This window comes from Hoplias malabaricus, chromosome 5 (assembly GCF_029633855.1).
Source record: "Hoplias malabaricus isolate fHopMal1 chromosome 5, fHopMal1.hap1, whole genome shotgun sequence".
Taxonomy (NCBI): domain Eukaryota; kingdom Metazoa; phylum Chordata; class Actinopteri; order Characiformes; family Erythrinidae; genus Hoplias; species Hoplias malabaricus.
In genome coordinates, this window is record NC_089804.1 from 13,774,799 (window position 1) to 13,801,421 (window position 26,623).

Consider the following 26,623-nt stretch of genomic DNA (forward strand, 5'->3'; position numbering starts at 1 on the left):
ATTTTGGAACAGCCTTAACATTACAAACCACCTCCTCGTTTTCACACTCGCATTTCTACAATGCTTTGCATACTTTGTTTCTAGTGGTCACTGGGCATTGCTCGCAGGATGTTGTTGGCTGGTGGACTATTCTCAGTCCAGCAGTGACACAAGGGGGTTAAAACCTCCAGGAGGACTGGTTTGTCTGATCCACTGCAGCGTTGTTGTGGTCCCGTGAGGGCCCTAACCATTGGGAATAGGGTGAAATAAGGCTAACAGGCATGCAGAGCAACTTACGGACTAGTTTGTAATTGTAGAACAACAATCAGCGGAGCTGAGAGAATGGACAGTGAGGTGTAGAAACAAGGATGAGGTCCAATTGTTACGGCTGACTGCTGTATACAGATCTATGCAAAAGTCCACTTCTCAATTATTCAGGTTCCAGTATAAAATTAGGCTCTAAGCACGTTATCCATTATCAGGAAGCATTTCTGGGAAGGTGATAAAAGGTAATCAATCCACTCGCACAGCAAGCTCCACTTTTACGTCCAGCTGTGCTTGTGTCCATGCTTTCACTGAGAGAAGCCAACACTATGGGTCTGAAAGAACTTGGAGCAGTTATGAAGTGCTGCTTATTGATTAAATAATAAAAAAAAAAAGCAGCTTTGTTCTCAGAACATCAGGCTGCCTAAGAGTCCAGAGCTCAACATCAATGAATGTGTCTCTGATTATATACACTGCGAAAAGTAGAAAACGCAACCAACTATCAAGACTGAACTTGAGGGTAATAATCCCTGCAGAGTTCTTTGAAAAGCTGGAGTCTCCTGAATGAAAAAAAAACAACAAAAACAAAACACTAAATAATAAAAATAAAGAGATATTTTGGCTTTTGTTTTACTTTCCTATTGAATGAATGTCATTTGCACAGAACTGTACACAGACCACCGATTCAGAACGTTCCAGAATTTGAAGACGCTACCTGTAATTCGCTAAGTAAAATCTTAATCGGCAATCAGCACCTTCTCGGTAAAAATATACACTGATATAGAAGATGTTGGCAGCTTTACCCTTTGGCACTCTTGCACTTTGACAGCCTAGAGCATGTTCCAACTGTAATACATCTGCAGTTGTTTGTGAAAGTAACTAGAGACAGCGTGGTACGCTAGGATTAGTGTTTGTGTGTTTGACCAATCTCGGATCTGCGGATTCAGTCACATTCTTGTTGGCTAGCTCTCTTGTGGTCATTAAATATCCTATCTATACAGACATCAAAAATAGAAAGCCCCCCTTGCACTTCATTCCGTGTGTGTGCGCGTCTTTTAGTGTCCTTTCGTTATACACACAAATTCACACATCTAAACACATCCTGCCATACACGCACACACACGCACGAACAAACAAACACAAACCAAAAGGGGCTTGCTAATCCTATTTTACAACAGAGGATAACCCAGCCATATGCTTAAGTTTTAGTAGAAACCATCTCTCTTAAATATAGATATTAGCTTATATTTATAGTTCTATTCTTATATTTATAAGTACATTCTTTTTAATAATTCCCTTTAGTTTAGAAAAGGGAATTCTAAAAACAAGCCCATGACCCTTCTCCGGATTTCCATACATCATTGCCCTCCCTCCCATCAGACACACACGCACACACACACACACGCACGCACACACACACGCACGCACGCACACACACACCCGGCAGTATAATTCAAACCAAGACGATGTTTTCAAAGCAACATTTCAATTCAAAGCAAAACCACGCAACAATGTGAATTTGTTCATTGCAGTGAGCACTACTTGATGAACGGAGCTCCTAATCGTAGTGTTATTAGTCTGAGACCGCCTCCTGTGATTGGTCCACTGCATGGAACAGGGCTCCAAGCTTGGCTGAGCAGTAGAGAATTTTTGAAATGTACACATGACAGCATGGTTGGCAGTAGTTTGGTTTTGTTTTGTTGTTTGAAATATAATGCCGGCTTAACACGCACTCACACGTCCACCCCTACAGTCCCCTGTGATCATTCTCAGCCCCCCCGACACACCGGTGGCTCAGCTGCTTGATGAAGTCGCAGTGCCGCTGTCATTGGGAAGGGCTGGGTGGGGATCTGTGAGGGGCTGCCCCGGGCGCTAGGACACCTCGCTGCCGAACACCTCAAGCACGAGCGGTGTGAGCTGCATGCTGTGCTCTGGCTGGAAGGACAGAGAGCGATACTGCTTGGAGTGCTCTTCGTTCAGGCTGCGCAGGTCTGCGAGTTTCTGGATCATCTTTGCATACAGCAGCCGGCCACCTGGGTGATGGATCCGGATATATGCCTGAAGAACCTCGCACAGACGGTCCTGCAGAGCCTCGATGCGAGCGTGGTCTTGCACACCCGGGCGATCTGAGAGAGGGCAAGAGAGACGAGAGAGCGCATGAGGCAAAAAAAAACAAAAAACAGGGATTAAATAGAGGATGAAAGGTAGAGAGAAACAGAAAGTGTGTGAGAGTGTGGGAGAGAGAGGAGAGGGAGGAAGAAACATAACAGGAGTGGCTTCAAAGCTTTATGCGCAAATACATCACTTTATCTTCATAAGAGCTTGAAATGAGCTATTCATTTCTCTCAGAAAACACACACACACACACCTGGAGACAGGAGGCAGATGGCCATGAGCAACACGTGTTCCTCTTCGTGCATGTTGAGCTTTTTCAGTCCCACCTGAAACTTCACTAGCGGCTCTAGCAGCTCAAGAGTGTGACCCGCTGCAGAGAGGAGAGAGGGAGTGTGTATCTCTGTCTGAAATCTTTGCCTTTATGATACTTGTGTGGTTTCAGGTTACGTTTATAGTAGTACATTCAGCAGACTGCACTGGACAGTGTCTCAACCGACCAACTGATAAACCAATTAGCAGGAAACTAACAAAAAGATAATCTTATGTTACTACTAAACTAACACTAACAATCTAATAAATAACTTTGGTGAAGCTATATGTTGTCTATATGTAACTCTGGTACTGTACACAGTTTTAAACGTTGTAATTACTAAAATGAATATTGTGAAATGTGTACAGTCTCTCACCCTTGGTCACATCATTAATGCAGTATTTGAAGTCAGGTCCTCCACAGCTCCAGCTCATATCCTCCAAACTGAAGGACTGATTAGAGCGCAGCATAATGATCTCTATAGCACTGGACTTCAGTAAAGCTATCTGATCCTCTGCAGTCAGGTCCCTGAGAGACACACAGAAAGAGAGAGAGAGAGAGATGTAAGCTGAAAAACTTTCGACATCATCACTTGTTTATTAAGAAAACCCTTCCTGTCGGAGTAAAGAAAAAAAGCACTATGCAATTAAGGAGCAAAAGAGAACGATCCACTGAAAGATGTTTGTTGCATCCCACAGGGCTGCTTACGCATTATTGGGAACGAATCAATTATGTTGCCGAACACTACAGCAGCTTCTAAAAACTCCCTTCACCTGGAGACCTTGTACTGAGAGCTGTGAGTCAGCCTGTTCAGTGATGAATGCGCCTACAAACTAGGCTCTCACAAAGTGGATGAAACATTGGTATCAACATTTTTACATCAACTGCAATTTCCATTTGTTTTATGCCCAAATAAATAAATAACTAACTACAAAAACAGGGCTTCCTGAAGATCTTTCTAAAGGGTTAGATTAACAAACTCAGACACGCGTCACAGTAAATTGTTTTTTTGTGAATCTGTATTTGTTCTGATGTTACTGGTCTAGTAACAACACGTGCTTTGGAAAGATATAAAAATGTAGTTTTTTTTTGTGTGGCACATTATATATTTCATGTTTTCTCTTTTTCCCCTAATTTGTTTTAAATCAAAAGCACATAACTGTGAATGTGGGATGTTTCAACATCTGCGTCCAATAAGTACGTTGCTTATAATGTTCTGTAAATGCAGGCACACACACAACCAAAGAAATCCCACTAATTAACCCATAAAACTTAAGACATGTGTTCATTCATCAAGATGAAAACAGAGATACAGCCTTAGAGCAATTAGCCTTGAAGATTCATCTTAGTACGAACTGAATAATCAATCAGCTTTCCCCAGAGGAAAAGCCTGGGGAGGTAGAAGTGTGTGCGTGTGTGTGTGTGTGTGTGTGCATGCATTGTGTGTATGGAGAATGGCAGTGAGAATGGTGAATGGAGAAAGGTGTGGGAGTAAAGTATGTTGTCAATATGAGTGTGCAACAGTGTGTTTTGAACAATAATAAAAGTCTCAGAAATGTGCTCTCTCATCATCAAAACTGATTTGTGGAGGTTGACAAGAGAACTAATGCGTGTGTGTGTGTGTGTGTGTGTGTGTGTGTGTGTGTGTGTGAGTGTGTGTGTGTGGGTTTGGGGGAGGGGGTGTGTGTGTGTGCTTTACGTCAATCTTGTTTTTTCTCTCCACAGGGACAGGATGTACAGAACCTTCTATGGTTACCCAGACAACTGGTCACTTCATGCACACATAACCTTTCTGAATTATTTTCTGTTCAGTTTCTGCTTCGTATGAATCTCCATATTTATTGGAGGTGGCAGTAATGCTGTAAAAACAAGGCAAACATGCTGTCCTCTTCTTTCCTATTAATGACCAAAAACACCTGCCACTAAAAACAAGCTGCTGGCTCTCAGCAGTCACAGCGACACCGATAACACATCATCCAGCGCTGCAGCAGCCCAGGGGGCTCTGTGTGTGTGTGTGTGTGTGTCTCTCTCTCTCTCTCTAAACAAAAATAAGACACTATGCCTGAGTTTTAAAGTAAAGTATAAAGTAAGTACTACAAATTATACAAATCTACTCTGAAATACTACCTACTTGGTAAATACTATTGTACTATGTATTATTCAGTAAATGCTATGACTATTTCTGTAACTGCCCATATATGAGCCAATAGTACTTAGGGGTTAAAAGTTCTCTAACTAAACTCCAGTAGGAAATAATTAAAAGATCAGCCTTCAATAAAATTAAGATGAGCTCATCTGAGAATACAAAAGGGAACAAGTCTTCATTCAGTTGCGAGTAAAAGGACAACCACTCTGAGAGATTCTACCATTTGAAGCTTGAACTCCATTACCTGACTGAACAATAATGACCAGGACTCTCCACCTGCCTACTCAAATGAACCGTAATGATGTCTCTGCTGCTTTCTCAAAGTGCAACTCGATTTTAAAGTCTTCCTCCCAGATGTAGGATTTCTGACAATTATAAAACTGTATTACTGTATCCAAAAAAGATTTTGCTGCATCCATTATCCATTTTCAGCAAATACATGTGGAACATCACAACCTCGTTAACTGTGTAACTCTTAAACACTCACACATCTTGGGAAGGTTTAGGAAACGTTAGATAAGAATACAATGCATAACTCAGATAAGAATACAATGCATTAAAGTGCAGACCAGCTGTGGGACATTATTCAGTTTATTTTACTGTGGACTCTTATATGACTAAAAAGGTTTAAAAAATCCAGAAATACTCTGTAGTAGTCTCAGTGGCCAAAAATATAGTCCTACTTTACTAAATGCTCTGAAGATGTAATAAAAAAGTAAATACGGCCTTCTACTAACGAAGGCCGACACTAACGAACTTTCCAAGATACAAACCGGGCATTTGAATATTTTTTGCCTCCACCAACGAACCACGACTCTAGAAACGAACCCGAGGCTCCGCTGAGCCGGCGGCTTGAAAAGGGCCACTGACCCCAATCGGCGAGTCTCCCAGCGCCCAGACTGGAGTGAGCTTTTAAGATTAGCAAATTGTAGCTTTAGCAATTTAGCATTAGTGTAAATAGCAGACATTGAAGTTCGTGCTAAGTTAAGCCGTATCTACGTTTCATCTCCCCACATTCACCGCCTACTCTCCGTTATTCCACCCACCCCCACCTCCCGTCATACAGCCAGTGCCTGTGTTACTCCTCCAGCCAGTCGTCACGTCTTCAAGGTAGCGATGTGTAACCACTTACAACTTTTTTATTACTGTTACCACTGTATTTCTCGTTTATTTTTAGTAATGCTACATGTATTTTTTTTTACTAATTTGAGAGTGTTGTAAACATATATCAGTGCAAAAAGTGTGACTTTCGGGGTGGGGGCTGGAACGCATTAATTGCTTTTCCATTATTTTAAATGGGGAAAATTGACTCGAGAAACTAACTTTTCCACTTATGAACCGGGTCACGGAACGGATCAAGTTCGTAGGCAGAAGTTCCACTGTATTTCCACAAAATTTAAATTTAAATTTTCAACACTACTTTCAACTGATGGAGAAGGCCCGACTTACCAGAAACTTGTCTAATAATTATTTTTTAAATCATGGATCACATTTTAAGTTATAGCCAAATAAGTTATTTATAAATGGACTTAACTGAAAAATATAAAAAAGAGAGATACAACCTCTAATGCTATTTTGCGGCCCCCAGTTTGAGAACCACTGACAGATCCCAGATCTCACTGAGAGAGTGATTCTTTCCTGAACTTCTGTATTCTTCTATTGGTTCTCCTCAGGTCTGATTTCTGTCTTGTTTTTGTTATAGTTTGAATATGAATGTCAGTAAAACAGGCAGACTATAATGTTTGTGAATGACTTAAGGACTTTGGAGCTTTGTTTCAGGGAGTGACTACTCATTTCTTCAACTGAATCTTATGAGAAAGAAGGACATGACTGTGAATTTTTAGCCACATACCTATAATAATAAAAATCTCATCAAATTAACTGGTAGAGAGCTCTAAACATCTCTATGCATCACTGGAAAATAAACTGGGTATGAATCAAACATGGATTTTATTTGTAAGAAAATACCAGTGTCTTTCCTTCCTTGGGTAAGTGATTTTTTTTAATGTATGTAACGACATACTGACATTTTTGGAGTACAACAGACTCAGCTCTCACATTCATAACAAGCAAGTTCTGAGTAAATATAGTGCCATTTCATCCTGTTCAGATCGCCACTGTCTCGTACACACATTTTAGAGTACTTCATGGGAGAACCAGATGTAATCTGACACATGTTTCAACAGCCATTAGCTTATTTTCTCATCTGTATCCCTCCCCCACCCGCCCCTGTGTTGTAATGGTGTTATTGTCAAATTTTGTGGACTGCTAATCAGTTAAAACTGCAAACCTAATTTCCCTCTGAAGGACAAGAAAGCTCAAGTCAATTCACACTCAGTATCTGCAGCGCTACAAAGAGACAGAAAACAGACGCCTCCACACCTGAAGCCAGGGATCATCTTGGCAAAACCGATGACCTTCTGGATGCTGTAGCTGACCAGGTCAGCAAGATGGGGCAGCATCGAGAGTCGTGAGGTGTCATCTTCACTGGAGTCCGGACTTCCTGTACCCTCCTGATACATTGACAACAGACTGCTGAAGTTCAGCTTAGCGTCCACAGACTCTGCATGGATACAAAGTAAGTGACAGAGAGATAGACTTGTGTAACTTTAGGCACTTTTTCCCCCATTTTATTTTTACTATGAGAGTACAGTATTACTTGCACACTAAAATCCTTATAAATGACAACATAAATCATATAAAAGAATAGATGCCTATCAGCATACAGTACCCATCAAAAGTTTGGACACACCCACTCAGAGAGGGTTCCCTTTGTTTTGGGCCTTTTCTACATTTTAAAAGAATGTGGAATACATTAAAACTATGAAGGAACACATATGTAATTATGTAATAAACTAAAAAAGTGTTAAACAAACCAAAAAACCCTGCTTTGACGACAGCTTTCCACACTCTCAGCTTTCTCTCGATCAGCTTCATGAGGTCGTCACCTGGAATGGTTTTCAGTGAACAGCTGTGGCCTCGTCAAGAGTTAATTTGTAGAACTGCTCGCCTTCTTAATGTGTTTGAAACCAACTCGGGTTGTGCAGAGGTAGGGGCTGGAGTTCTATACAGTGAACAACCCTATTCCACCAATGACTAATGAGAAGATGTGTCCAAACTTTTGACTGGTACCGTATGTGTCTCATGTTTATATTCTAAGATTAACATGCATTTTAATTCCATAAAAATATATGTTCAAAACACATATATAAGAAATTGCTGTTACATTTTATTGTATCTGCTAGTTTTTTTTCTTTTTTTTTTTTGGAATGAATCTAATGTAATCCATTCATTCATTCATTGTCTGAAAGCGTTTATTCAGTTCAGGGTCGCGGTGGGGCCGGAGCCTACCCAGAATCACTGGGCGCAACGCGGGATCACACCCTGGAGAAGGCGCCAGTCCTTCACAGAGCAACACACATGTGGATTGGTGACTGAAAAGTGTCCGTAGGTGTGTGTGTGTGTGTGTGTGAGAGAATCAAATGTAATTTAGTGATAAAGCACTGTTATATATTTTTACTACAAAAAGAAACAATTAGTGTAGTTCTGTAAGAAGATCAGTGGGGGAAAAATCCAAGATAAAACTGAAGGAAGCTGAGCCACTCTTGGAAGCTTAGAAATAGAGGGAACCTGAGAAGAGGTGTGTCTCGAAACTGAGATTTTTCCTTCCTTTTGTGTGTGTGTGTGTGTGTGTGTGTGGAAGTGTATGCATATGCTCATGTATAAGAACAAAACATCATTCTTCAGTATTTTCTCTAACACACTTACTGCAAGGTACGTTCTTATGGTTAAACAGCTCATGCTCGTCTGCAGGCAGCCCTCCTAGAGTCAAATTCAATTCTACAGTGCCTGTGCGTGTTAGTGAGAGGGAGCGTTACCTGGTGAGTGGTTGAATGAGTCTGAAGATGCATCTGAGAGGGAGTGAAGAGAGGCAGCACGGCTTGCACTGCGTGTGACCGGACCCTCTCTCACTGGGGGCTGTAAAAAAAAAAACACAACAACATTCACATCAGTCTCTCACGGTAATAACAGTGCACAAACTAGCACTGTGTGTGACAGCAGGGCACCAGTTCCCCTTTGCACACCTTGATGAATGAATGGCCAAACCTAGAGATGTCCTGATCTAGTTTATTTGTCACCAGATCTGATCTGATCCACGTTTCCCAAAAGCATCTTAGCTTAAAGATGATTCTTAAATGAGAGTGACCAACACGCTGAACACTGTATACCAGTTATGATGATTTTAATGTTTTAAAATGTCTTTGGACTGTGCCCAGATCTAAGGAACTTTGCACTGAATGTGACAACACAATTCAATTCTATCTTCTTGATTTCATAATGAGTACCAGTCAATATCTGAGTACTTGCATAACAAACCTATCCACTGCCAAGCCACTTACAGTAGGGGACTAATTAATTTTTTTCATTTCAAAAACTCTTCAGGCTTAAGAGATCTTAAATGGGGACATATATATAATTCTAGATCTTCCTGGTTATAAAAACAGGCCTGCAGCCAGTTGCACCAGATCAATGCACCATTACACGCAATCGCTACCGTTTCTCTGTTTCATTGCTGCTTCTTCTCTTAGTGTGGTATCATTTTAAATTACAACAATACAAAAGAGTTTACTGCACAATACATTTCTGTCCTTAAAGCATGTGTTTCTTAAGTGTGTGTTTATTCTGTTTTGCTGCTGCTTGGAAGTATGTTGAAGTTCAAACTGGGGTTACAGACAGAGACAGGGAGACAGAGACTGAACTTACGTGCAGCTGGTGAAACTGGCTACTGGATCTTAATCACAACATTGGGCAGAAGCTATTATCCCCAAAGCATTCAGCCCTAGTTCCAGTTACCTTCAATGTAAGCATCAGCGGGTAAAATCCAATACTGACTCAATTACTTTCATACAGAGTATCAGCCGACACCGCTCAGCTCCAAGTGAGGTCTCATTGAGAATCAGCCAATACCAATCATGAACGGGCACTGCAGATAGTACAGGTTTACATTTTCCAATTACAAATACTGTGCCACTGCAGACAACAGAATGAGGTGGCTTTACCACCTCAAAACTCACCATTTTCACATGTAGGTGCAATGAAATAAAACATTGAAATACATTTGAATTCACTTTCCTAGTGAGAGGTTTTATTATATTTATAACTCAACTCTTTGCAGAATATTCTCCCCAGCCTTAAGTCGCCCCTATTCCACCCCACTCCTCATAACACACAATGCCACCAACCAAGTGTTTATATTTTGAGCTGTATACTGACTCTGAATCGGACAAAATCCGAGTAGGAGTCGTCATAGGTTTTGTGGTGCGCCTCCACCAGGGTGGTGATTATCTGAGTTTGCTCTTCGCTGAGGCGGGGCTTCTGTGCCTCCCGCGCCGCCTCCTCTTCTTTCCTCTTCAGAATCAACTCCTTCTTCCTTTGCACCTCTTCGTCAGTTAGAATAACTACACGGAGGAAGAGAATGAAAAAGGTTAATACAGATAAAGAGGCAGAGCAGAGATAGACAACTATACTGAGAGGAAGGCAATACTTGTGAATCAGGTCCGTGCAACTTACAATAGAACCAGTTCATATGTGATGACAAGCTGCGTGTCATTGAAATCAAAGAAGAATGTACCCTGTAACAATCCTTGTTTTGTAACCTATTCACAGTCAGTGTAAGCTTACTTACAAATACAAACTGCTGTCAGTACACCTGTTTGTACCTATTTTCAAGGGCTTTTTTATTGGTAACAGCAATTTTGACTGTAGCATATTTGATGCCCAGTGTATCAGCAAACTTCATGCATCAGTGGAAGGAGATCACCACAGGGCCATTCAATGATACAATGACTCACCATCTTCACAACAATTACACTTGCTTCTGAGGTCTACCGTGTGGTCATGACAGACTGATGCAACTGAAAAACTTCAAGCAAAGTTTACAGCTTTCAAAGAGGGCTTCCCAGACATGGATTAACTGTACTCTTGGAATAAACTGCTGTGTCAGTGGTGAACCACTACGGAAAATACTCTTTAGACTAGGTTTAGGCTTCAATCTGGTTCTTAGAAACTTGCTCAACTAACCGAAATATGTAAGTACAATTTAAAGACAACAGCGAATAAGAAGTCTTATTGTTTCCAAACCCTTCCCTAGTTCTGAGTGCAACTTTAATGTTTCACACATCTAATCTGTGTTTAGATGATGTAGTGGGGAAAATGCTGCTATGAAGCTTTCAAAAGCTGGTTACGGTGATGTATTTTATACCATTGAATGCATACAAACAAATTTAACACAAAAATGTATAAAACCAAGCGCACCATTGTTTTCTTGTGAAATTCCCAATAAGTTTGATGTGTCACATGACACTCTTCCAATTGAAAAAACAAAAGCTGGATCCAAAATGGCCGACTTCAAAATGGCCACCACCCATCTTGTAAAGTTTCCCCCCTCCCATATACTAATGTGCCACAAACAGGAAGTTAATATCACCAACCAATCCCATTTTATTAAGGTGTATCCATATTAATGGCCCACCCTGTGTTTAAAAATACTGTTTAAATCAACCCTTTCAATAAATGCCTTTCATAGTAGTCAGTATCAGACGTGAGAAACTGATCTCAGACCTAGGTCCAGATGAATGAAGATATCTAATGAGAAAACAGATCTGAGAGCAGACCTAGTGCTGGAAGATGCTGTGTGTGTGTGTGTGTGTAGCAGACACCTCCCAGCGTGGGAAGACTGGAGCAGCCTGCCAACTGTGCCACAGAGACAGTTGGATGACGATGTGCCATAATGAAAGCGACAAAAAGTGTGCATGTATATATGTGTGTGTGTCTGTGTCCTCAGTAGTGGTTTGGCAACTAATGCGCCAGAAGTCATCTCACACTTATTCACTGCTCTCTTCATACTGTATGAAACAAAATATTAGCTATTTTACACTGTTCATTAAACATGACTACGGTTTAGATACACCATTCAAATGTAATTATACAGTTGCATATTTAAAGGTCATTCACCTACACCTAGCATTTAATATACTACTTGTAATGCTATGTATTATTCTGTAGAAAATCAGTGTAAGCCTCAGCCACAAATGTGTCTTATACATCACTGTAATCATGAACACAAGTGGCTTTTCCTCATCTTCAAACATGAAAAATCTAACGTGATTACTGCAACTGCTGTAGGAAATGAGTCAGCGTGTTTACAATAGCTTTAGCAATATTATGTTTATTTATTTTTGTTTAAATCACTTCGCTTTGCAAATAACTGTATTTGTACTTTTTGTTCTATATTGACAAGAAGCATTTTTTTGGCCCCAAAGTCAAAAGACTAAAAACATGGTCAAAATATAAAAGATGGTTTTCTTTCCCCAAATAACAATACAAACAACCATAACAGTAGCATAAACTTTAAATGATATTATGTATATGTATCATTTTCCCCAACCTAGTTCACAACCATGAGTAAAGAGGTGCAGTACTGCATATAGCTTGGGCAACATGCTTATCTGTAAAGGCACTGTTAATGCTGAATGATATATACAAAGGTTTTGGAGCAAGATGAGGGCATCCAGGCCTTGTCCTTTTCAGGGAATGCCTGTCCAACTTCTGCATGCAGTTCAACAGCTTTGTCCAATGTTACAGAGATGTGCTAAACTAGTTCAAACCCACTGAAAACATTTGTCACATTATAAAATGAGAGAAGCTCACCCACATTTTAACTGGATACAGAACTACAAATGTAAGATTTTGTCAAAATTCACTGACTGTAACAATTCCACCTAGCTAAGTAAACTTCTACACTTCCAAAACTCTCTTTGTTGTCTAATGTGGTGGCTACTTTACTACATCTTTCGTAACAAGGAAAACAAATCAAATAAGAAATGATGACTACGAAAAAATAGTCCACTGTCAAGTGGAAGAAAGTATGTGTGTGGCTCGAGTATGATTCAGAGAAAGAACTGATGCTGTGTCAAGCATGTCACCAGTTTCCACAACAGGCCGGCACCACAAATCCATTCTTTACTGGGAGGAACAAGCTCAGGAAACAATATTTAGAAACATTTCTCCAGCTTTCCACACAAGCGCCATTCCAGACAACTAAACTAAGCAATATAAAGATGGAGGTGGGCAATGAGTTGGAAGAATTACCTTCTGTCTGGCATACTATACTGTGCCAAATAAGATTAAATAAACAAATAAAGAAAGAAAGAAAGAAAAATAATAAATAAATAATAATAAAAGAAAAAATGTGCTATGTTTGTTATTTATAAAAACATGTCCATTTTAGTTTACTACATAACTTGAACAAAGCAGCTGTCCCTCGAATTTCATGATGAATGGACCAATTGAAATGCTCCGTTTACTTGGAATTCCAATTACTTGGAATAAAATCTTTTTACAATGACTAAGAAGTTTTTTTTTTATTAATTTATTTATTTTCTACTATTTGCAACTATTATCGAGATACATGCTTTTCGTGGGACAGCAACAACATATGACCCCACATTTAATATTAGCCAAAATAACTACCTGCTTTGATGGTCCGTGTGAGCATTTCTCATTGTTTTGCCCCTGATAAAAGACAGTCATCACAGCTCTGTTCTTTCTGGTTAGTAAACTCTCCTAAAGCTCCGTTTAGACAGGCAGTGAAAGCTGATTTTTCCCACGTATAATCTGATATGGGTCTGATCTTTTCTTTGAAGTTTAAGCACAGGGAATCCGATATTTTCCTTTCCACTCTGGCTCATGTTTGTGTTCTTTTCGGCAAGCAATTATGACTGAGTAACTAAACACAGGTTAGTGAAAAAATGGATATGGAAAGCAATTGTGATTTTAGCATGACGGCCTGCTTTGTATACTAAAGGTTTGGCTGTTTTCTAAACATAAAAACCAAATCTCTGCGGTGGCCATAAACATGTCAGAGAAGCAAACTCACAGTAATTGAGGCTGGCGCACTTAAGCTGTTGTCTATTTATGTTTTGATCAGTAAACAGACACTTGCCACAACCACTCACAGTTAGGTATCTGGTTACTCTGAGGGAACTGAAGATATTGGGCAGAGTGGCTTGGGTTAACTGGGGTGAACTTTTGTGTTTGGGTGATCTGTGCAGAATCTCCGGCGTGTGATATACCAAGCTGAAGCAGTATTGAACAGGTGCTAACAGCATCTGTTTATGCAACAGCAAAGGGAAACCTACACTGAACCGCATGTAAACAGAAAAAAATACTAGGCTCGACCACAGGTAAATAAACTTGCAGTGCCTGTGAACGGCTGGTGTAGATACAGCATGATTATAACTTACCCTTATGGGAGAAAGGTTTGAACAGAATATAGAGGGGTGTTGTAGTCACTTTCCACAAAACTGGGGCACCTTTGGCCAGTAGCCACAGATGCTGTATACACAGATCATTTCTGAGACAACAGTGTAATACATGGATAAATGGATATTTGGAAGCATGTGCATTTATATTTAGAATTTTGTACTGTACTGTGTAAATGTCACAGATTTTAAGTCAAATTTCCAGTTTGTTATGAATTTTTCATGAGATATTTCTAAGGAGGTATAAAAAACCCACTTAATAAGGAGTAATCAATGGAAGAAAATGGAGGAAAATGGGGGGGCATTAAAAACCATCGCCATAAGAAAAACAATGCTTAAATCTTTGAGAAACAGAAGAAAACCAAGCAAATGCTTTTCATTTCTATGACTGGAACAATAATAGGAGTGCAAATGCCAAAATGTTTAGCTCAGAAAATTAGTCAGTTAGGGCTAATTTAATTACAATATTTGGACAAGACAAAATCTCTAAAGTAGCCACACCCTGCTCAAACATCTTTCTAGTGAGGCATTCTTACAAGTGCTGAAAACCATTTTCACTTTCCTTTTGAGGTTCTAGACATTTGGACTATCTAGGACAGCTCTGGAAGGCCTGTAACTTTTCCAGCTCTCAGTCTTGCACTCTGACCTTCTGTCCCTGAATGACCACCGCTCCCAGACAAAGAAGCTCTTTGCCCCTGTGCCGGATCAGTCTTGTCATAAAATGAGATGGGAGCTGCTGGAGGTTGGTTTAGACTTGTGACTCTTACAGTGAGCCACGCTGCTCCACTCCTGCCAGTGTGTGAGAATCTGGGTTGGTCTTTTGTGTAACTAAGCTGGAGAAAGAAAGATGTTTTTGGACATTATTTCCCTTACACTCTGATTCTATGTTTTGTTTGTATTCCAGAACGGCAGAGCAGACCATTTCAAACCAACTGTAATAACTACACTACCATTTCATGGCAGTGTGATGGATGGCCGTCATATCTGAAGCTGCCTGCGTGCTTGCGGTCGACATGAGTATCAGACATGTGTTGTGGAAACCTCCCGTTTTCAGTAAAAGCATAAGGGAGCAGTGTGTGAAACTGCCACGGGATCCCTGACCTGCTTATTATGACGGTCATAATTAAACCAAAATACATTAGCAGACGGCATAACTTGCACCATAGGAAAGTATAGTGACAGCTTTATGCATCTATAATTATTATATATACATATATTACCCTCTTCTTTTTTCCTGTCTACACTTCTACTCTAATATTACAAATTTTAATAATTTATTTATTAATAATTCAATTAAACATACCAGTATTTGACGTATATCCTTTGTTTAAACTTTCTTGAATAAATTCTCCTATTTTTTTTTTAAATGTACTCCTCCCTAGACCCACCCTGGTGACACTGCTCTGACCTGGCTCTTGTCGTGTGTGTGTGTGTGTGTGTGTGTGTGTGTGTGTGTGTATATATACAGTGTATGTCCTGTGTTTTCAGTCGAGGTTTGTGAAGACTAACATGTGGCTTAGTGCTGAGAATTCTCTGGTTTTCCAGATCCTTGTATTGTATTTTTGCTCTTTCTCTAGGTTCTGACCTCAGACCGTGTGCTTTTGAACTGCATTTTCCTACGTTGACTGTGTCTGCTCTCTGACCCCTGCTATGGATTCTAAGTTTTTTCTGAGGAAATGTTCGAAAGGCTTGTTCATACATCCTGCAGCCTCCCGCAGTCGCTCCTTTGATCTGTGGACCTGCGTTTTACCTTTGCAACAGGTCACGCCACTGAATGAAGAAATGAACATTCACCTGAAGCAAAAGTCTAACCAGTTTTTTTTAAAGACACTTAAAGACAACAGTCATCCTAACAATTCAGTTAAGAATAATTACTGCGGATGAAATATGACCTTTACAAAAGGTTTGTTTTTTTTTCACAATGATGTTAATATCATCAAAGACCTTGTGTTAAACTTAAAATAAAATCTGTGGGGAAAAAAAAGCAATATTTCATATGTACATTTTTTTAACAACATAAAAAAACCTTAAAGGTTAAGCACCAGCGATATGAAAGTGTCAAACAAATAAATACAGTGGAATTTGAGTTCCTAACTTGTGTTTATTGATAGTCAGAAAACATGTTATTTCTTACTAATTCAAGGAATAAGGTTTAAAAGACACCCCCAACAACGGTGTTGGGAAGCTCTAATAGGCGTCTTCCCTGTGACGTAGATGGTGGACAACAACTCTAGAAGTTGCACTTAATTTAATGCAAAATGAGGAAAAGGTGTGTTGTTTTTGGCTGCAATCATTCAATGTACAGTGGGACATCTGTGCACAAATGGTCCAAAGATCCCAAAATATCCAGAAAATGGACTAAATTTGTCAACTTTAAACGGGCACTTTGGAAAGGACCATCCGCTCACTCCGTTATCTGTAGCTCATTTCACTGGCGCTTTTCCAACAATATGGGAATGTAAGGACACCAACGAAAGGTGTTCAAGAGCCTCTGTAACATGGAGGTAAACAGGGTAAGAACACTTACTTCGCCAGTTTTAGTTTGTGTTAGTTAACGTTAGCTTGACTTGCTAAACTCGGTGGCTCAGATTATACTGGGCTACGTAGCTGCATTACGGAGGTTTATAGTGTCGGATGAATTCGAGGTCGACTTCGATCACATTTACAAGAATAACGGTACCTCTACATTTGAGTTTAGCTTATTGCTAGGCTATTGTCATGAATAATGTTGGTTATTTAGCTAGATACTGTCATAACAGTCAGTCATAACGGTGTTTTACCGCGGCGTTGTTCAGCTGTTGTCCACCAGTGACGTCACGGGTGCGTTCAAGAATTTCCGTAGCGAGCTCGGGTTTTTCCGTCAATTTAATAAAATTGTCAGTTTTAAAGCAAATTAAGCTGCTATTTTCATTTTAATTCATACTTATATTTGTCAGTAACTAAAATAATGTGAAATATTCATGGAGGTCCATTAAGTGGTGCTTAGCCTTTAATTTTACTAGGAATGCCCAAACATTTGAACACGACTATAAAACCGTAACCTAAAATGCTTTTAAAACAGTGACTCACATTCCTTCATCATGCCGATGTCGACGCAGCGTTTGAGGCGGCAGGCCTGGCAGTGTCTCCGGTTGTCTTTGGTGATGGTGCAGCTGCCGTTAAAGGGGCAGGTAAAACTGGCCTTGCGCTTCATGCTGCGCCTGTGATGAGAGGAGAGACAGCTCACAACAGAGAAGCAACAAAAAACTGGAGCTGCACAAATAAATAAATAAAATATTATAAAGTTTCAAATCAGTATCTCAACTTGGTACTCAGTAAAACTCAAAAGCAGGGATGAAAATATCACAGCAACACCTTGATATTATAATAAGATCTCCAATAAATTTGAAGAATAATAAAAAAAACTCATTAAATCAGCTCTAATATAAGCTGGTTTTAAGCAATTTCATTCAAACAGCTATTTATCTCTAAAATAAACCTTTAGTATTTATTTGAACACACCTATGCACAGATCACAATTTTAAATCACTGAAAATTATATATACTTAAAAAGTGCATTTAATATGTAATATGATGGGGCGACACGGTGGTGCAGCAGGTAGGTGTCGCAGTCACACAGCTCCAGGGGCTTGAAGGTTGTGGGTTCGATTCCCGCTCTGGGTGACTGTCTGTGAGGAGTGTGGTGTGTTCTCCCTGTGTCTGCGTGGGTTTCCTCCAGGTGACTGTCTGTGAGGAGTTGGTGTGTTCTCCCTGTGTCTGCGTGGGTTTCCTCCGGGTGACTGTCTGTGAGGAGTGTGGTGTGTTCTCCCTGTGTCTGCATGGGTTTCCTCCGGGTGACTGTCTGTGAGGAGTTGGTGTGTTCTCCCTGTGTCTGCGTGGGTTTCCTCCGGGTGACTGTCTGTGAGGAGTGTGGTGTGTTCTCCCTGTGTCTGCATGGGTTTCCTCCGGGTGACTGTCTGTGAGGAGTGTGGTGTGTTCTCCCTATGTCTGCGTGGGTTTCCTCCAGGTGCTCCGGTTTCCTCCCACAGTCCAAAAACACACGTTGGTAGGTGGATTGGTGACTCAAAAGTGTCCGTAGGTGTGAGTGTGTGAGTGAATGTGTGACTGTGTGTTGCCCTGTGAAGGACTGGCGCCCCCTCCAGGGTGTATTCCCGCCTTGCGCCCAATGATTCCAGGTAGGCTCTGGACCCACCGGGACCCGGATGAACTGGATAAGGGTTACAGATAATGAAAGAATGAATGTAATATGATAAGAAATGTATGATAATAAATTACATTTTGTTTATTCCACTGCTCCACCTGCTCATGTTTGATCAAGGAATCATAGTTGATCTTTTCTCGTCAAGTATTCAGGAATCTTAAGTTTCTACATGATTTTTTAGTTGTTGAGTGTGGTCAAATTTTATGGAATATTCTTTTATTAATACAAAATTATAGGTCAAATTATTTGGCCTACCAGTTCCAGCCCTACAACATTGTCACATGTTTTCTTTGAAAATATTCGAGTTAGTTTAATTTAAGTGTTACAGTGCTTATGCAAATGTTTTGCTGGAGAAGTGCCTGAATTGAGCTCAGACACACAGATCAAATATTCTCCAAATATACTCCACACTTGAAACTCTTTACTCTGTAAATGCTCTTTCTGCTCTTGACGCTCCAGGCCAAGAGCCGCAGTGATGAGGAGCAGGCGGCAAAACTTGGCGTTGGAGGGAGATTATTTAAATAGTACTAAAAGTTACTCAAATGACTAGGCCACTCAGCTACACCCATCCTAAAACACACACACACACCCTAAAACACACACACACACATACACACACGCGCATGCGCACACAGAAGGAGCCACAACCACCTCAAGCCCACCCTCCTGTCCTTTTAATAGTCATAAACACAAACATTTATTTCATGTGCAGTCACGCAGAATGGGCTCTGAAAGAGCTTAGGAAAACACACACGGCCTGCCCTGGCATACTGTCCCCATTCACACCCAAAGTTTAACTACACAGCGCAAACACTCATACACTCCACACACAGCAACAGACAGGTTTAACCAGGCTTTAATTCACATATTTCCAGTGGCATATCTTGACTATTGATTCAGGACATAAATATTAAAACTTGGTTTAAAAAATAAACAAAGAAAGAAAGAAAGGAAAAACACCACCTCTGCCTATAACACTGCTATGAGAATCCAGTAGTATCCTAACACTAAGCTATGATGCTTCACATAAACATGTACTGCCTGTACTAGACAAATGATGTTCAAATAGAAGTAAGTGTAAGACGTATATCATGATCACACACCAGTTACCGTAGAAACATTAATGAAAAAATAGTGGAGGTCCCCAGTCGTTGTGTTGTGTAACTCTATTGTTAAGGCTTCAAGCCAAAACTAAAAAGACAGTTAGCTCGGTTATAATTATCAAGATACCACTCAGACCCAAACACTGGGGTGGGGTTTGGATAACTTTTATTTGGACAAGAATTCAAGCTTTTATATTTCCACACAAAACTGGAAATAGAAGCAATACTACTCACAAATCTCGAGAATAATTAGGCTTTGTTAAAACATTTTCCTGCAAGCTAAATCTTTAGAGACAAAAACTGGAGAACAAAATGATACCCAGGCAAATGCTTTGTGTTTTAAATAATAGTGATAATAATAATAACAATATTTCCCCTGAGGGAAATACCAATAATAAGTAGGTGCAATAAAACCAGTTTCAAATTTGAGAGCACAGCTCCAAACTACCAGTAGTAAATGCTTAAAAATGTATTGAATAAAACATTTGCTTCAGTGTTATTTCACCAGAGTCATTGTCTAGTTGATAAAAGGTCTTGATTACATACAACCCACAGTGATCACAGTCGGTCTTATTTTAACAGCTCCCCACTTTAAATATCCTCATTTCAACGTTAAAATCTGCATCAAATTCAATTCTGTTTTCATGGAATTACCTAATTGAAATCTAAAAATAAACCAAGCTATTCCATTACAACGACGAGTTTGTGAATATGTGACTCACTTTTTCTGCACAGTTAAATGTGTGTGTGTGTGTGTGTGTGTGTGGCCGGGGCTGAATCATAACAGATCTGACCAGTCTCTGGGTTTATTTTTCATGTCATTCAACCCAAAAAAAAATGTCCGTACCGATGCCGACTCCAGGCTTGCGCCCTGTGTAATGTTACACTTGGAGTCCAATTTAAAAAACAAATCCAGAGTCCAAAGTAAAGTTACAATTGCAGCAAATATCATGGACAGAAAGTATCTGTGAGAACTTTAAGTATGAAGAGCAGTCGACAACCCTCCTTCCAGCTTTATCAAATACAGTTGGGGCCAGTTATCAACGCTGCCTCACGGACGTCTGCTCGGAAGATGAACGCCTGATCACACAGCAGATGAGAGCAGAGATCACACCGTAATGAAAGCAGCATGGTGTCTGAGAAACAGCCTGACATACTTCTCATTCTTTCCCTTCTTTATCCCTTTATTTCTCCCCATCTCCTCTTCCTGTACATAAACACAACTCCAGATGCTAGTACAAAAGAGGAACCCCAAAAGGAATGATGTATGCAACCAGGAGCCATCAGCTATTTAACAGCTAAACGCACGTACAATCATCCAGTTAATACTACAATATAATAGTATAAGCACTGTACGAACCTTTGCCTCTATATTAGTATTGCACTATACATTATTCAATGACCATTATGTAATTTCCAGTCAAAACAGGCAAGAAATTAAGTCAGAAAATCTAATTGTGTATTCATCTTAATAAATAAATAAATAACAGAAACGCTAAACCAAATTTAAATGTATTTAACTCTCAAGAGTCCGAGGCCTCTGAGTCACTTCTGAGCGAATCTGACATGACGTTTTCACATTGACGCAGACTACTACATATGCTTACATTCAGCACAAAACCAGCAACAATCAGGTTTCTCATGAAACACATGGTCTGAAACACATTCAGTGATGCTGAGGCCTGGATCCTGGGGGTGGCCATTACATTGTTCTGAGAACCCCCGTAGCTTCATTCTTTCATTTACAAATTGTCTTTTTTCTCTGTAAGCATTTATTGACAGCTCCACATCTTATCAGTAGTATACTGTTGAACTGTCCACACACCATTTGACGAATGGACACAAACACAAGCCAGAGTGGAACACTTTTAAAGCAATTGTTTTTAATGTTGTTTATCTGATGGAGGCCGTTTGTGTGTTCTTCCGGGTGTTGCAAGGTTATTAGAAGTCTCATTTTCTCCCTGTTATGTGGGAAGGGGGCCTATGCTTCCCAGCCTGTCTTGGACTACTGGCTTCAGATATTTGAGGCATCGCCAGTGATTGAACCAGCAATCTCTCAACGACAGACTGCTGCAATGAGCCCTGTCGTCTTTGCATATTTTAAAATGCTAAAAAGCTATTAAATAAATACTCATTGTTCAATGAGTTCAATACTCAATGACAAATATCAGACACCCTATTCTGGGTCTCTTAAAACCACTGGATGCAAGAAAGGAACTGGAAACACACTAAACAGGACAGTTTTCTTCTGTCCTGTTGCTTTGGAGGTTGTCTCAGGACAACGATGATATTCATAAGAGCTCGGCTTGCTGTCCAGTGTGCATTATGTAAGCACTGGCACGGTATCAAGACTGCTACAAGAGACACTCCTAACAAGCTGCAGAGATCGCCTCTCCCTATGAGCATTCACCCCGGTGAAAAGCTGCGTTTTGACAAAATGCAGTGAATTGTTTGGATTCAAGAACCTAAATGTGGTGCAGACCGCATGACAGAGTAACCACTAGGCTCTAAAACCATATGACCAAGCATGAAAGGCCCACGGCACAGCTGGATTTCAAACTGGAATGTTGGACTGTCACAATCAATCAATTAAACATTATTATAAAAACCAATGATTAGAGTTTACTTTCAAAATGGATCAGCAATGATTATTTGTCAAAGTAAATTTACTGCTTTAATGATTTGTTTGGATGATGAAACCCACCGGTCGCTCTTACAGAAAGGAACACAACCTGATAAACACAGGCTTGTTTACATTTTATACACATTGAAGCCATAGATTTATACAGAACCAACTTTGAAACAACTTGTACGTTCAAGAACAATGAAAAAGTCTGAGGAAGATTCTAAACTGAGACTGAAAACAGAGCTAGAATAACATTAAGATTCAAAATAATATCTTAATGAAAAGTTGGTAAAATCCATTAGCAGTTGTTCAAAAATTACAGTTATTACTCAAATTAATTAATTTCCAAACTACCTTTTTATCCTGAAATATTTTAAAGGCTTCCGAGTTTTTATTCCATCTAAAAACTATTTTGATTATCTCTGAAAAACTATGACATTTGTTATTGTCCAATTTTTATTGGCTGGGTTTATTTTTAGACAATGACTACTAAATTAACTAATGTCAAAATAAACAGTAGATTGCTCAATTGCAGACATGATCGATAGTGACAGCTCTCCGGAGCTTCAACAGAAATATATTCTTACATTACAAACCACTCAGGAACTGCTCAATTTATGAAACAGACCCAAGTGGTCACTTGCACGAAACAATTTAAGTGAATTTTGGCCTCTGGATTTTTATTTTACCTTAGGTGAGCTGCATATAATCTCTTCAGTAAATCAGACCTAGTGCCTAGTCTCCAGGTTTGGAGTTAAACATTTTTTTAAATGCGACATATTTGACTTTAAATGGATGCCTTGCAACAGGTCACAAATCTGTACTATGATTATAACATATTATACCATTAGAATTAGACTGTATTGGCAGTCTGCTAAACAACAAGACTGGGGGTTATTTGTGGTACCTGAAAAAGCCCTTGCAGCCTTCACAGGTCATGGCATTGAAGTGGAATCCGGTGGCCTTGTCTCCACAGACACCACAGATCCGTGGAGCATTCCGGTCAAACTCATCTGGACCCTGCGCAGATGTACTCACTGCCATGGCCTCCATTACTGCAAGAGAGCCAAAAGAGATGGAGAGATATGATTAGACTAAAATAACTACATTTGACTGCATGCGTTAGGTAAATTCATCAGGGACAGGCATGAACAGGAAATAAATGTGTGATGACCCGAAGGTCACCATCAACTGATAAAATCATCCACTGCATGATGCTTAAAGGCACGTTTGTTATAAAATCAACACTTTTAGAGGACACTAACAGTTCACTGGTTGATATGTTTACGTTTTCAGCAAACGACCTGTCAATCCACAAAAGTAGTGTTGACTATGGAGTCATATTACATTACAATTTTACAAACGTTACAATAATAATAAATGATAATAATAAACCTGGGAAAATGCAAACCAAAAAAAGTTTCAAATAAATGCAACAAGTAATAAAGCAGTCAAGTATCTTTTAAAACATTTATTCCATGTATTTATCCTATTGTGCATTCACAGCATATTCGTCTTCCTTTTGATTCTTCAGTATTTCATATGCAGATTTTATTAGTTCTTTTGGCACAAAATTAACTCCACAGTTGTTCTTCTGCCATTCCAATAAAAACCCACAGTCAGGAATACATCATCACATTAAGTACAGAACAATGGACTTTGCTCCAGTAAGTCAGATTAAAAAGGCACCTGGGAACAAACGTCTCATGCAGTGGGAAGTGTCAGGAGGAAGAGGAAACGGGAGGTGGAGAAAGAAAAAGACATGTGAAAGAGAGGAAGGACGAGGGTTGCCACATTATTCAAGAGTTCCGCGGATAATTGGGGAAGTGGAGAGGAGCTGAATTATCTTAACAGCAGCTCTGCCAATATAATATACTCAGGAGGACTCCATTTTTAACAAAGATATCCTGCTCTAGTCCAGTCCATTGCATCCCATCCCATGCCCACACCAAACTACTGAATTCCACTCTACTCTTTTTCCATTGCATTCTCTTCTCTTTCCATCCCATTTACTCCATTAATTTCTATTACATTAATTCTAATCCACCGATTTATTTCTCTTCCTTTCGACTGCTCCAGCCATGTTCACTCTATTTGGTTAGATTGCATTCGGTTCAAACAACAGGCCGATGTATTTCAACACCAACTTTAAAAGCACCATTAGTACATTCATGAAGCTGCACAACTGAACTTTGGATGTTTATTTTGAAGTAACTTTGATATCATTGTGTGTGTGTGTGTGTGTGTGTGTGTGTGTGAGTGCGAGTATTTTTAAGGATCCAGGTTTGAGTATGCATATTGTCTGTCGCCTGCGTCCGGACGTTTAGATAAACATTTGCCATTCGCAGGAATAATTAATGCAGGTGGTCTGCTCCAGCTCCGCTAAAGGCCCACTCGTCTGCTCGGGTGGTGAATAATGTAACGGTCGGTCACATGTGCTTTGGATGAGCGAAAGAGAAACACAGGCACAAAAAGAGATAGTGAAAGAGAAGAAGAGTGAGTAATAGAGCGAGATTTGGAAAACAGCAGTAAGCAGCCGCTATGGGCCTGGTTTCCATGAACAGTGACGCGGAGAGCAATAGCTACAGCTGCTGTAATGGAAGGTGCTGTGCCGGGGCGGCGCCATCTTCCTGGAAGCAATCAGCTTGTTTTCCACACAAGGGGTTAGTGCAGCTCTCAGAGCTAAGCTTGCGTTAGCTGCTGGAACACACTCACATATGCATATGCCTACACACACACACACACACACAGACCAACACACACACACACACACACACATCTGGTTAAAACCAGACCGAGACTCTGTTTACCGAAACATAATTTCAAAAAGAATTTTTTGCACCCCCCCCACCCCCCAATCAGACTTACAGGAAGAGTTTCCTTTCCTTGTGGCTAATTCAATCCAAATAAAAAGCCTCACAATGCCTGTCTATATTCCCCCAGCAAGTACCAGGCTCTTCTTATAGAGGGAAAAAGCACAAACTTAAAAGAAACATAAATAAACAAAGCCAAAACTAAAACATTTTCAGCTTGGTTATTGTTCAAATGTTAAACTCTATAAAAAACTATTCATGTTTCATCTTCAATATTCTAAACTTAACTCAGCGCATTCCTAGCCACAGAAATCATGAGCTTCTCTGATTTGTTTTGCCTGCTTTATCATTAACTGTAAAGTGGGTCTGTTTAAAACATTTGGAAGGCAGACGGTTTATTAGTCAGTAGCTACAGCTGGCAACATCAATGTCTGGCAAAGTCTAATACACGTTCTGTAGTACATTTGTAGAAGATGGGTTTGTAAACTTAGGTACAGAGTTTAAATAATCAAAAGTACTGTTTATTTATAGAATTTACAGACATTTTCTAAGTAGTGCTACACTGAAAAAAAATAAGGAAGCCGAGGTCTGAATGAGTTAGTGAATGGGTGAGTGTGTGATGATGGACTGGTGCCCCATTGAGGGTGTGTTCCTGTCTTGTGCCCAGTGATTCTGGGTAGGCTCCAGACCCACTGCAAGAAATTACAGAAAATGAATAAATTAATAAATAAACAATAGCTTATGGATAAAAAGAGAGATTGGGAAATTGCAAAGCAACCATTTTGTGTGTGTGTGTGTGGGGGGGACTTTTATAATCTTAAACACTTCAGTCAGATAAATTGTAAAGTGATTACTGTAATGAGCGGAAAACCCCAACCTTACAGCACACCATATTTTTACATATCGATATAATCTCTCTCAACTTCTATAGTTCACTAAGCACATGGGGCCAAGTAGATACATGCAACTAGAATTACCACAGATCACATGATGAACAGAGAGTATGCACACTTTAAATGAAATAAAGATAACTCTGTACTAGAGGTACTACAATGGGGATCCACACTCAAGGTCATGTCTTCAGTAATTGAGCAAGGGACAACTGCCCTTATATTCCCATTAGGTGACTCTTTATTAACACTTTTTATGCTAATGAAAACATTCAAACATTTTCCTTTACCATAAGAAAACATATTTAAGCAAGCAATTGACCCCCCATGACAAAGGCTAAATTTACATCATTTGTGTTTAATAATGTGCCAGTACAGTACGGTTTTTCCAGACGGTGTGTATAGGCCTATATGAGAAACTGTAGCATTAGTGGAGTGTTTATACAGTTTAACAGGAACGACTGACCAAACATTCCGCTTCACGAGACTGCCACACTTACCTACAGAACCCACAGTAAAATAAGTGGTATTATGTCTAAAGTGAAATCTTCTGAATACAAAGCAGGCAACACAGCACATGCCTCTGTGGCAAAAGCTGAAAAAGTGACCCAGACACCACAACAAGGCTTTGGGAAAGTACATTACTGTAAGAAGACCACCACACGGCGCACAGCAGCTGCAATTGATGTAACTCAATGATGAGGGCGGAATAAAACTAAAGTGCACAAAAGCAAACCTTGAGCTGTCTTCACAAAGGACCATCAGAGCCGAAGTTCTGATCTGAGATCAGGTTTCCGGGTATTTACCGCAGGACTAGGACTGGGGCACTGGTAGAAAAACCCGTGAGCTCTTT

General features: G+C 39.9%; 1 protein-coding gene across 1 annotated transcript in view; it reads right to left on the bottom strand.

Moving 5' to 3' along the window:
- Nucleotides 1-1,577: 1,577 nt before the first annotated feature.
- Nucleotides 1,578-26,623, bottom strand: part of vdra (vitamin D receptor a) — a 56,286-nt gene continuing 31,240 nt past the window's right edge. Inside the window, exons 3-10 of the mRNA XM_066670381.1 lie at nt 22,975-23,122; nt 17,207-17,337; nt 10,089-10,273; nt 8,693-8,792; nt 7,197-7,377; nt 3,045-3,196; nt 2,612-2,728; nt 1,578-2,369 (exon numbers count right to left, since the gene is read on the bottom strand). Coding sequence (XP_066526478.1) covers nt 2,116-2,369; nt 2,612-2,728; nt 3,045-3,196; nt 7,197-7,377; nt 8,693-8,792; nt 10,089-10,273; nt 17,207-17,337; nt 22,975-23,120 — 1,266 coding nt within the window. The 5' untranslated portion in view covers nt 23,121-23,122 and the 3' untranslated portion in view covers nt 1,578-2,115. The remainder of the gene's footprint in view (nt 2,370-2,611; nt 2,729-3,044; nt 3,197-7,196; nt 7,378-8,692; nt 8,793-10,088; nt 10,274-17,206; nt 17,338-22,974; nt 23,123-26,623) is intronic.